At 36.5% G+C, this 13,983-nt stretch overlaps 1 protein-coding gene across 1 annotated transcript in view; it reads right to left on the bottom strand.

The window, feature by feature from the left end:
* Nucleotides 1-7,300: 7,300 nt before the first annotated feature.
* The window catches only part of LOC138700078 (zinc finger protein 687b-like), a 54,714-nt gene continuing 48,031 nt past the window's right edge, over nucleotides 7,301-13,983 (bottom strand). Inside the window, exon 7 of the mRNA XM_069826393.1 lies at nucleotides 7,301-11,994. Coding sequence (XP_069682494.1) covers nucleotides 9,837-11,994 — 2,158 coding nt within the window. The 3' untranslated portion in view covers nucleotides 7,301-9,836. The remainder of the gene's footprint in view (nucleotides 11,995-13,983) is intronic.

A 13,983-nucleotide genomic window follows, 5' to 3' on the forward strand; every position in this document is an offset into this window, starting at 1 on the left:
ATACGCGTCCGACGAAACGCTGGTACAGGGAGCATCTGCATGCTGAAGGGCAGAGGGGGTGTATTACGTCAACGTGGCGAGGAGAGGGTGCGCGAGCAGCTGCTACTTGCCGAGTGAAGGGGGGACGGACCCTCCCGAATCTTCCAGAGAAGTCTGTCCGAAGTGGAGATATCCAGATAATTCAAGAGGACACCCGTAGAAATTTCTCGTAAATATGATTTTGCTATAAAAGAAGAAACGCGAGCGAACTTGAGCAGTTTTCAGTTTATTCAGCCATTCAGTGAGTAAGCCAGTGAACAGAGCAAGTCAGCCAGTCTTGTGTACCGGAGTTCGACTTGAGTGTGCGTCCGCAACTGTGTCAGCATCCGAAGGCCTGAGTTCGAGTGCAGTGGACCGCAGTTGGAGGACCTGAGTTCGAGTGCAGTGGACCGCAGTTGGAGGGACCTGAGTTCGAGTACAGTGGACTGTCTCTGAAGATCTGTGGTTCGAGATACTGTGAACTCAAGTGACTGAGCTAGAAGAACTGTGAACTGAGAACTGACAGTTCTGATTTGTAACTAGTGCTTTGTAAATATTAGTTAAGATTAACAGTTCATTGTTGTTCGTAATAGTTCAAGTAAATTGTCATTGTCATTTGTGGAGTGCAATAACGAATGCTGTGTTGCTGTGCGGAGAGCAAATCCCATTGTTGACGAGAGCGTTTAAGGTGAATTGTAGAAAGAATTATTGTTGCTTTAAATTAAAGTTACATTGTTGTTAGTAAATAAATATTTACAATATATTGACTACACTCCAACTCTGGCTACTAGCAACAGGCATGTATAATGAACACCGATCAAAATACCCCTCATTTCTCGTGAAAAACAACAACTGAATAGACTACAGTGAACTTTATGTTGTCAGCAAACAGCTGGATACATTAAGAAGATTGATCCTAATATAAGTAATTGTTGTGACAGAGTTCCAAATTTCTGATATAAATGTTACCGGCAACTTTTTAGTTGAAGAATACCTCTCTTTAAAGATTTTCGTCATTGAAAAGAATAAAGATGAAGATTTATGTAGGGTGAAAACTGACCAAAAATACGTGCAGTTTTTTTTCCAAACATGAAGCTCCTCAATTAAGACAAAAAATTCCTTTCTTTTATATTTTACATACCCCATTCTAATGCCTCTTCAGAAAGATTTTCAGTCGATGAATGGAGGAGCTTGGAGAAAAGAAAGAAACAGATTAAGCATAGACAACCGTAAAGGGGAGTTACTGATAAAAATAAATTACAATTTGTCTTGTCAAGAGTACAAGCAACTTTTAAATTCTGAGAATGGAAAAAGAGCTTGTTGAGAATGCTAAGCCAGTGATAAATATATGGGGGAATCTGAGCACAAATGATGCAATTCCATGTGTAGTTATTGGACACATTTTGTAGCAAGAATATCCATACTTTTCAATGTTACTAGGAAATACATATACAAATGATCACAGTCCTCACAGATGTCAGCACTTAATTTGTGTACTGAATGTTCTGTAGATCTATTCAGAGCACAACGTAAGTCACTCATACGAGTGCACCTCCGCACATGTGTGGACATTAGTCCATTCATAGACATCTATGACGTAGTGCAGAGGGCTGCCACCAGAGGGAATCCAAGAGGTGGAACTTAAACTGAGAGGATTCGATCCAACACTGGGATGGGAATCCGGTGTGGCTTAGTGGATAAAGCATCAGCACATAAAGCTGAAAACCCGGGTTAAAATCCTGGTACCGGACAGAATTTTTCTCTGTTCCACTACTCTTTCATAGTACGATGACGCAGAATATCTGCATGGAAACATCATATGTACTTCGGTACATTATAATAATATATACAACGTAAATAAGTTTGAATGGACTTCATGTACATAGGATTGAGTTTGAGGAAGGCCAAGGTTTGCAACATTTTGCATCTTGTATTAAGCACCTGAAGGAGAATGTAAATACATGCATGATCATCACAGCACATTCTGATTCATGTACTGGCCAGAATCGTAACCCCAAGCTGTATTTTTCCGTAATAAAATTAGTTCAGACTTACAACATACAAAAGCTGTTCACTAAGTAATTACAAAATTGTATTTAGATTTAAGTCAATATTTATTTCTAACAAGTGCAGTGAAGCACATGCTATGGCCAGTTTAAAATAAAATGGAATCATTTTAACTAATAAGAAATCCGATATCTCATTCGGGGTCAACCTGGTGGTGAGCGACATCGATAGGAGTCACCGGGTTGGGAGGCAAGGAGACCGACCTCGGCCGTGATCGTAAAATTCGTAAGTTACCGAAAAAGAAGACAAGTGTTCACTAATAAAAATTGTTAAAAAACTCAGGTGTAATGTTGAGAGAGGACTTAACGCAATCCCGGCATGCACTATTGAAAGACTGCATCACGAGATATGGACTGACTAATGTCTGGACCACAGACGGTATTATTTTTGTTAAAATTGGGAATGTAAAACACAAAATTGTAAAAGCTTCTGATCTGCCGTAGTTAATATGCAAGCACTAGGTCATAACATCATACACTACCACATTTTCTTAGTCCGTAATTCAATTTTTAGTGGTGGGATTGCAATATTCACTATTACTGTTATCATATAAATATTATTATTAATCTCTTTCATTATTGCATTACTATTAGTTTATATTAATTTAGTTTCTGTAAGTTGTCAGTATTGACTGCATCGAGGTGAATGACTCGCTGTCTGCAGCCCCTCACACAAACGACTTTCACTTTTCTGAATTCCCTTCCACAGCCTCACCCCCACACACCCCAGCCACCCCTAACCCACTACCTGCTCCTTCGACCAGTGCCCTGTTAAAATCGTCTTTCAGCTCGCATCCTAACACTTTAAAAGTAGCCCACATAAATTCTCAAAGCCTTCTCTGTCATTTCAATGAAGTTCAGTCTATTTTCTCTCCTTTGTCTCTTCACGCTATTCTTATCTCTGAAACGTGGTTGAAGCCTTCCCTATCATCTTCTCTAGTAAGTTTAGATAATTACACCCTCTGTAGAAATGACCGAATTGGTAAACGCGGAGGTGGTGTTGCGATATATGTGCGATCGGATTTACCGTTTAAAATTGTCTACCAGTCTTCGAATGAAGTCTTAGAACATCCTGAATATCTATTCATCGAAGTCGGTGCAAGCAACAAAAAGTGTCTCCTTGGAGTTGTATACAAACCCCCTAAATCAGGATTCTTAAGTGATCTTGAAACACCTTTGCTTAATCTTGTGCCTCACTATGACCATACTGTTATTTTAGGCGATTTCAATACAAACTTATTAAATTCAAGTAATTACGCTACAGTTCAACTTAAGAACATGTTTGAGTCTTACAATATATCCATCCTTCCTTCCGCAGCTACCCACCACACCCAGGAATCGGAGACACTTCTTGACATTATTGCCACGACTAATCCTCAGCTAGCATTAACGAATGGACAACTACCAGCGCCGGGTATCTCAGCACACGACATAATCTTTCTAGAATATTCCTTGTATTGTCCAAAATATAAACCTCACATCACATCATACCGTGACTTGAAGCATATTGAGCATGATGAATTAATCAACGATGCACTTAGCCTGCCTTGGACTGAAGTGTGGAATTTACCAGACATTGACGACAAAATCGAAAAATTTAACGACCTAGTAATTCAGTTATACGATAAACACGCACCCTTGAAAACCAGACGAGTTGGTAGACGCCCTGCGCCTTGGATGTGCGATGCCATAAAATTACTCATGACAGACAGAGGCACTGCTTATCGTAAATACAGACGGAGCAAGGACGAATTAGATTTTAATACTTACAAAGTTTTAAGAAATAAATGTAATCAAGCAGTAAGAAATGCTAAATTACGCCATGCACATTCCCTTATTATACCTTTGGTCAGTGCGAAAGAATTGTGGCGTAACCTTAATAACCTGGGTCTAACAAAAGCAAAGCCTCGGGTAGATAACATCAACTTGTCACTCAATAGTCTAAATGAACATTTCGTCACTGCTCCACCTGAACCATTACATAAAAAAGAGACTCTTGAATTTCTCAGATCTTACCCCCAACCTGTATGGGATAAATTCTTCTTTAAATACATTAACCCGACTGACGTAATGAAGACGCTGCGATGTATGAAATCTAAAGCCCAAGGTGTAGACAATATAAATATCACTCTCCTGTATAAAATAATAGATGTGATTCTGCCGACCGTCACCCATATATTCAATGCATCTATTATGACTGGGTCCTACCCCTCACTCTGGAAAATGGCATTAGTGAAACCTTTACCTAAATCTAACACACCTTCTACAGTAAACCAATACAGACCGATATCAATTCTTCCCACTCTTTCAAAAGCATTAGAACATATTGTACACGGACAACTTACGAACTATCTCGACGAACACAAACTCCTCGATGACTATCAATCGGGTTTTAGGCATGGACACAGCACTACTACAACCCTACTTAAAGTGACCGAGGACATCCGTGAAGCTATGGATAGGGGTGAAGTAACGGCACTAACTCTTCTCGATTTCAGCAATGCCTTTGGGTCTGTTGATATCAACTTGCTTCTTGCAAAGATGAAGGCTTTGCACCTGTCAGACAATACCTTGAGCTGGATGGACTCCTACCTACGGGACCGCCAACAGTGTGTTTCACTTGATAATCAATTCTCCCAATGGCGATACACAAAGGCGGGAGTGCCGCAGGGCTCCGTATTAGGACCACTACTTTTCTCTATCTACATTAATGACGTATCAAAGAACTTACAGTATTGCCGATATCACCTCTATGCCGACGACCTACAACTTTACATACATTCCAGACCCAATACGATCAATGAATCGATTGACAAGTTAAATTGTGACCTAGCCACTGTCTCCACTTGGGCGCCCAATTTCGGACTCGCACTTAATCCAAGTAAGACTCAAGCCATAATTATTGGACATAAGCGTTTAGTTAACTCCCTTAATAACAGTAATCTTTCAGTTGTTACCCTTAACAACACGCTAATCCCTTATTCATCTGTCGTAAAAAATCTTGGCTTCTTTTTTGATAATAATCTAAGTTGGAATTTTCAAGTTACAGAAACGATAAAAAAAATCTGTTCCTCCTTTCACTCTTTGAGTCGCTTGAGAAACTTCTTGCCCCAGCAACTAAAACTTACCCTAGTACAAACCCTAGTAATGCCGCACTTCGATTATTGTGACGTTTTGTTAAGTGATCTAAGTTCTGAACTGTCAGTCAAGTTACAGCGAGCTCAGAATATGTGCATCAGATACGTGTGCAACATCCGACGATATGATCACATATCACCGTCCTTCGCAAGTCTCTCGTGGCTCCGACTTAAAGAACGCAGAACTTTACACTCTTTGTCTTTACTCTTTCGAATTCTGCACACCTCAACACCAAATTACCTTTCGTCTCGTTTCTCTTATCTATACTCTAACCACGACGTAAATACCAGATCACTTATCTGTGGCACGCTAAATATACCTCTTCATAGAACATCTTGTTATTCCTCATCTTTTACAATATCCACCTCGCGTCAGTGGAATTCCTTGTCACAAAGTACTAGGGGCTGCAAGACAACAAACACCTTTAAGAACAGCTTAAAAGATAACCTTATTAGCATTTCACTCCAATCATACTGATTTAAAATATTACAGACTACACTGTTGCTTTTTTTCTTTAGACATCATCCTGATTGTGCTGCATTTTCAAAATTGTCTCATAATAATCTCTTTCTATTATCTAATATAATTTGAAATATATTAACATTCTATGTATTTTAGTTTAATTCTGCTACACAGTTTATTTCAGTGTTTAATTAATAGTTCATAGTATTTTGTTGTTTAATTCGTAAATAACTCTTGTATACATGTAACTCTCATCTAAATCAAATTGTTGAATTCTTTGTAAGTTCATGCATATGTATATACACTTTTTGCTGGTTGTGTGGAAGAGAAGGCCTTACGGCCTTAACTCTGCCAGCTAAAATAAATCATTATTATTATTTATTTATTATTATTGTTCTCTTGCATCATTTTGTATGATGAATAAAGTTACTGAGAATTAGAGAGAGTGTGATCTAGTTAGCACTTGTTCAAATGTGTGTGGTATTCAGAAACTTGTGTTGAGTTTATTAACGAACTTGAGGGTGCACTGAAGTCTCACATATTTTGACTAATGAAGATGTACATCCTAAAGAAGTTATGCTGCTAATGTATGTGTTCGAGAAAGAAACAGTCTAGAATTTACTTTCATTAATCTATTTCCGAACATCAATTCAGACAAAAAAAAGTTAAATTTTAATATTCTAATTATGATTATCACTTTTCAGTATTGGAGTGTCCTGTACACCACATCAATGCCCGGAAATATCAAAGATACAGCAGTAAAAATGAAAAATCATAAATTCTTGGTTCCTGGGCATGACTCTCTCTCTTCTCTAATTATGATGATTTTGGTCTGATACATGTGGTCAATTGCAAGAAAGAATTTATATACTCTTCAATGGATGGACATTGCGAAAAAAAAAATTGAAATGAAGGGAACTGAATTTTTGTCCATTAAACAGCTGGAGGAAAAGGTTACAAAAAATAAAACAGCTAACAATGAACACAATGTATGCTGGTTGAAGATGAAATGTGCTTGCGAAAAAATGCAAGAATAAAACCTCCTTTCATTGTGCAAGAAATGAAGACAAGTGAATTTTTGTCCACTAAACAGCTGGAAGAAAAGTTCACAAAAAATAAAACTGGTAACAATGGATACAATGTATGCTGGTTGAAAATGAAATGTATATGCTATGAAAGATCTTACTTTTAAATAAAATGAAAAAGCTTCAATTTGGATGAGTTCAATGAAGTTCATTTCATTAAGACCATTCAAAAGTCCAACACAAGTTACTCTATAGATGACCTGCCTTTCGGTTACATACAAAAAGAAGAAGGAAATACATGTTAGAACTTCTGAAATATATTCCCCTGTGTATCATGAATATTATCAGAACTTACCAACATATTCTTCAATACATCTGTCAAGAAATTTTGTAATTTATGACAGTGAAAATTACAATAGTGCAACTAAGGTATTATCCTCTTACTGCACTGAACTTTCAGAGCACAAACCCAGAAAGTCCATTTTTAATAATGAAGTTTCTTTTTGTTGATAGTATACAGTATACAAAAACATGAGAATTAATGTTTTAAATGAAATTAAGTGGACATTATATTATAAAAGTAAAGAAATATTTCTTACAATTATTAATTTTTTATTTCACATTTTACAAATACTCCTTTTTTACAGAAATATCCTAGATGGAGCTACATTATTTGTGCTCTGAGCCTCTCATATTAGACTCTGAAAATGTATGCTATATGCTAAATGACGGATTTGAAGCAGTAATATGCTAAGCCACAAAATAAATGTTTAACATACAAGGAATGAATTTTAAAAGTCATTGTAATAAATTAATAAACGTTGAATTTTAATATTTTATCTAATGTGACGTCACCTTTCGGAATTTGTGCTTTAATAATAACACAGATGGGGAAATCTCTGAGACATTCAGAACTATTATTAAGTCATTTTGTTAATAATGTATTGTAGCATATCATTTTATTGCCATAAGCCCTTCAAATAGATGGTACAGAAATGTGATGTAACTTACAGTCAGATAAATATTATGTTTTGTACTTTGAAACTATAACTACAATAAGTTTTTTTATTAAAATGGAAATTTTGAGATCCACATTAGTTTTTTTTTAATTTATATAAAGGAATATGGCAAAGGAAGCTTTTAATAGAAAGAGGATCATCTTCCGCAGATCTCCGGAAAAAGAACAAAGTGAAGTGCTTTGTGTGGAGTGTGGCATTGTATGAGGCAAAAACATGGACATTACGACGCAGTGAATAGAAGCATTTGAAATATGTATATGGAGAAGAATGGATAAACAGAATAAGAAATGAAGCTGTGTTGGAAAGAATGGGTAAAGAAAGAATAATGCTGAAATTGATCAGGAAGAGAAAAAGGAATTGGTTGGGTCACCGACTGAGAAGAAAGGATGCACTGAAAAGAATGGTGAAAGAGTTCGGAGCAGAAGAAGATGTCAGATGATAGACATTAAGATATATGGATCATATGCAGAGACAAAGAGGAAAGCAGAAAATATGAAAGATTGGAGAATGCTGGGTTTGCAGTGAAAAACCTGCCCTTGGGCAGAAGATTATGAATGAATGAATGAATAAGGGGATAGCTCTTTCTCTTGTACAATCATGAAAATATCAATTCTGGCCATGCTCATATCACTCTTCCTTTAAGACTAAAAGTATGAGGTATGCTGGAAAAAGGATGTCCCTCCCTGGTGAATGTAAAATCTTGCAACCCTGGTAGCCACTGAAGAAAAAGAGTCAGAGTTGTATGGAATGGCATATTTGGCCTGTTCAGTACACGAAGGTTTGGAAAATCTGTCAATATTAATATCAAAAGGAGTCTCTCTTAAAAATTACATTATGTACAAAAAATATTGATATATTCCTATATTATAATACCCCTATACAGTGCCTGTGTGTATGTGTATGTATAAAATGTTACAAGTTAGTTTCTTTTAAATGGATTAATGAAACTAAAGGTGATTTTTCCAAATCTCATTACAGGAGGGGAAGCTTTTCAGATTATGTCATGGATACCATTATGTTGAGCTCTGCTCACGGGGCACTATTTGTTGCCTGGTTTGTTGAGAAGAACCAGAATATCCAAATAATTTCTATCATTCCATTCAAAATATCAGAACTGTCCTTCCATGCCCCATGATTGAATCTCAGCATAATACCTTCCATGACAGTCTGAAAAATTAGCATTTAATTTTACTGATCCATTTAAGCGAAACTAACTTGTAACACTCTATGTGGGGCCATATATATAAGAATTCAAGTTTTGTATGTTTATTGTACTAACCCTGACCCATTGGATGGTAAAAGATCTGTATGCTGAACGTTACTGGTTCAAATACGAATAATATTCATTTTATGACATCTGTTTCATTCATTTTATTCTTCTGTACATGGTTATTTCCATAAAACTGCTTTCAGATTTGTGATTTTAACAATAAAATCATTTCAGTTGTTCCAGTGAATAAACAATTTTAGAAATGTATAATTATACCACAGTCTAGTATATACAGTCACGAAGCTTGAGTTGTTGAGGGTATTAGGAACAATAGACTGTGCCAGTACTATTTCGCATTGTCTGTAATGAGGCAATAGTAGTCATCCTAGTGGTTAGCAACTATCTATGGATGCATATTTACTACGTACTGAGCTTCGTGACTGTATATACTAGACTGTGATTATACTGTACTTGTAGGTGGAACAGTTTATTCCCATTATCTCAACACTTCCTTAAAAAAAAAAAAAAAAAAGTTATAATTAGATTAAATGTGAAGTATATGTTTACTTTATGTATTTATTAAAACAGAAATTCATACAAAAAATCTGAAAGTCCACAATAATTAATTATAATATATTGTTAACAATCTGTGGTAGCATTTCTCACTGACTGATCAATTAGGAGTCCTAACAAGGCAAAAAAAAAAAAAAAAAAAAAAAAGTACTATCCCAAGAGATTTTTTTTTTTTAAAGAGGCTAAAATATAACCTCAGAATGCTGTGAATAGTTACAACACAAGTTATAAATGTGAACAAAAATGTACGATCCAAGTACTTACCTATTTATTATCACTACCACATATAAGAGTTATTTTTCTGTCACGAGATACATATACTGCTTTATGTTACTTTCGTCTCTCTTTTTTTCATGAGTAAAAAAGCCATACCATGTATGCGAATATGCTTATTGAGTTGAAATCTAGAATCAAAGATTTCTCTGCAGACACGGCACTGGTTTTCAACAAGATCAGGAGGAGAATCGTCTGATGGTGGAGGCGAACTTTCTCTAGATTCAGAAATACCTTCTGTCGTGTCATCTTTTTCTGAATTATCACAACAGTTATTGTCCTTCATATATATCTCAGCATCCTTTATCCTGTGATTAACAAACAGATGTTTTTCAAATGATGGTCTCACTACAAAGCACATACCACATTCCATACACTGAAATTCATTCTTATTAACTCGATGCTTCAAGATATGTTCACGAAAAGATTGGACATTAACATCTGTGTACTGGCACTTGGAACATGTATATATAAGATCTGTACTGTGCTGCTGGAGGGGAGGTATAATTTGTCCACAACTGAAGATCCCTCCTTGCCTTTCACATCTGTCTGGCATTTTCAGTGAAGATTTTTTCTTTCTCTTAACTTTATAAGGAGTACTATCATAATCTGTATCACGTTCTCTCTTCACATAATGAGATTTTTCATTAATACTCCCATCTTCAATAGATTCTGTGCTATCAAATTCACTCTTAACTCTATTTGAATTATACTGATAATCTTTATTTGCTTCTTCATTGTCCTCTCTCATGCTTTCATCAGAATTGACATATTCTTGAACAATTTCCATGTCTCCCTTTTTGGGGTAAATACGATTATCTTTTACTATAAATGGCATCTTGACACCTGAACAATTAAGTTTCAATTTATTGACTCTTGGTGAAAGAACCAAGAGGTTGAAACTGGGATGTTTCTCTGCAAAGTGCTTTTGCACCATCGGCCATTCCATGGATATTAACATCTTGCAGATATGGCATCGATATTTATTATTTTCAGCTTTACTTGCAGGTGATGTCTTAGGCTTTTTAGTATTTATAGGACCATTTAATGCAATACTATTGCTTTTATTTTTCTTACATGGAATAGTTTTCTCTTTTGTTTCACATTCAGAATTTAATTCAAGCTCCTCATTGGGGGTTTTCGATTCGGTTTTGTTGCAATTAATAAGATTATTCATCTTTTCTTTGGGAACTATTAAAAGTTTGTTATCTTTTTTTAAAAGAGGATGGCTCTTAGAACAATTCACACACCAGGCTGGAAAATTGGAATTACTGAAAGCTGGAGGAAATAATACCAGCTCCTTTTTACATATAGAGCACAAACGAAATACATTACCAGATTTAACAGCACTAGGAGACGCATTATGTGGACTGACACTACTGATATCACTGATGTCCAAAGGATCCTTTTCAACAACTCCTGTGTCTGATGCAGTAGGTGGCAGTGTTATTTCAACTTCATCCATATTGTTATCAACTCTGTTGTCAGTAGTATATATGTAGCTTTTATTACTTTTCTTGTCATAAATGGGCTTCTGTATTTCATTTCCTATTTTACCTTGTACCTTTAACTGTGATGCAATTTTCCCAATGTTATAAAATTGTCCTTTCTGACCAATTATAAATTTTGTTAAAGGTTTATTATCTTGTTGAGGAGAGCTTACTGTCTTGACGACATTCTTCACAGCAGGCTTAGGAAGGAGAGCCCTTTGCATTTCATTTGAGGAAACACCATAAAAAACTTTAATGCAATTGTTATTCTGATTGTTATCTGCTGGGAAAACGACTTTATGTGCAGCCAGAACTTTGTCAGGAGAAAAGGCTGGAGGTACTGCAGCAACTGTCCCTTTTCCCGTACGTGAACAAGTTGATTTGTGTGTCGCAAAATCTATCTTCCTCTGTGAAAAAAAACTGCAGTTGCTACACTGATACACGTAAATACGCACAGGCGCCTCTTTGGAGTGCTCATTCACATGAAACAGAAGTCGGGACTTTGGGATGAGCCGGTCAGGGCAGAGTTGGCACTGTTCATATGAATGCGTAGCCACTTTTGAATGTCCATGTGCATTAATTTTATGGTCATTTAAAGCTTGAACAGTGAAGCATGCAATAGGGCACCCATTGCATTTATATACATGTTTTACATGTTGTGTCAGAATGTGTACTTCCAAACTGACAGATGATGGAAAGAGGCACTTGCATTGGTTGCATCTATAACAAAGAAAAATAACAGGTATATAAGTACAGTATGGAAGGGAACTTCCTCCGCACTGAGGCAAGTGATGGTCTGTTGTTAGAGAAATATTTCAGTTGGCAGCAGCCATTAGACTGGTTGGCTGGATCATTGACATATCCTTCAATGGGGGTTATGTAGCTAATGGTATTAATTGAAGGACAGACACACTTTACAGTGGAGTATGTGTTGTGACAGAAGACTGTAAGAGGAAATGTTTTTGGTGAAAGAAGCTTTCCATGAAAGAGAGAAGTTTATGAAAAGAGTGAAAGAGAATTTTCATATTTGTTTTCCTAAATCCAGGGACTAAATCCCGATATTGTATGTGATTTGATTAATAAATTTTGCGAGTCCAGGTCAGTTCACGATGCACCACTACATGGCATGTCTATTTAAGATGAATACAATTAATTATGTGCGGTCAGTTACACAAGAAACATGAATGAAAATTAACAAAAACCACAATTCAAGTCACACAGAGTTTGTGTGCACTCAGTGTTGGGTTCTGGCATCTTGGCAGCCCACTTGAGATATATGGATATAAAGGGAAAAATTGAGCCAGTGTCAGTTACAGTTCCTAGGTAGCTCAGTCAGTAGAGCATTGGCGCACTCATCCATTCGATACCTGGCCCCGGAACAATTTTTCCCTTGAAATTATTAATGAAAGTGTTTGTAAATAAGTGTAAATGAGTTGCACTATTAACATTTCGTATTCGTATTCCAAATTATACAGGGTGATTCAAGAGGAAAGGTAAAAAATTTAGGATGTGAATTCTGAAGTCATTCTGGGTCAAAAAGTTCATATGAATATGGGTCCATTACCGAACGGTTACGGAGATATGGCTCTTCGATTTCACAAAAACTTCTGTGATTCCATTGTACTAACTCGCATTTAGAGACAGATAACTGACAAATTTAAAGTTTATATTCACGTATGCATACATACCTAATATTCTAGATGTTGGGGTCGATGTTTTCGCACATTTTCAAAGGTACCTACTCCTGCTTCAATGCACTGTTGTGCTAGGGCATGAATCGCGCTCATCGCTTGGGAGAGTTGTACGTGGGTGTACTTTATGCGGCGTGCAGCATCCAAAATACGGTCGATTAGCGTCTCTCTCGTTTCCACCTTCCTTTCATATACCAAGTCTTTTATTCCAACCCCATACAGTAAATACTCTTCGATATGGTACTTTTCTGTTCGGAAAACGTCATTCATATTCAGCGACGGCACGCAAGGTACTTCCATCGCACAAACCATAAACATACACAATATCGGCGTATTCTGCAGTCGAAAATTTATAAGGCATCTTGAAAAACACAACTTAACACTTCCGATAACTGTACCTGTATAATTACTGTAGTGTAGGTAGCTAACTGAACTGCTGTGAACTGATAAGCGATAGTGTATTTGTGTTATGCATGGGTTCTGTGTCATTACATCAGACAAGGGCAGGCGATTTGACATTTGTAATGCCCCATCACCTAGTTTGTGAGGTGAATGAACTTATCCACGTCGCTCACAATGCAGATTCCAATGTTACATCATTCATTGCGATCCGTGACCTTGTCTCGCATCTCACGTCAGCAGCATATGGTAACATCTGATTCACATTGGGGCGAGACTTTTATAAAAAAAATGCATCTAGCTCCGCCATCGTTCGAAAACGGACCTATGTTCATATGAACTTTTTCACTCAAAATGGCCTAAGATATCGTATACTAAATTTTTTACCTCTCTTCGTGAATCACCCTGTAGGTGTTCAAATTGCGATACTGTATGTGGCTATACCACGCAAAATTTCGCGAAACTGGATCAGTTCATGATCCACCAAGATGTGATTTTTACCTATGGACGAAAAACATAAGGTAAATATAATTAATTATGTGCAGTCAGTTATGGTCATGTAAAGTATTGAACTATGCTTTCAACATTAAGGAAAACACTTCCAACATATTTTGTTATG

Source organism: Periplaneta americana, chromosome 5 (genome assembly GCF_040183065.1).
Source record: "Periplaneta americana isolate PAMFEO1 chromosome 5, P.americana_PAMFEO1_priV1, whole genome shotgun sequence".
NCBI lineage: Eukaryota > Metazoa > Arthropoda > Insecta > Blattodea > Blattidae > Periplaneta > Periplaneta americana.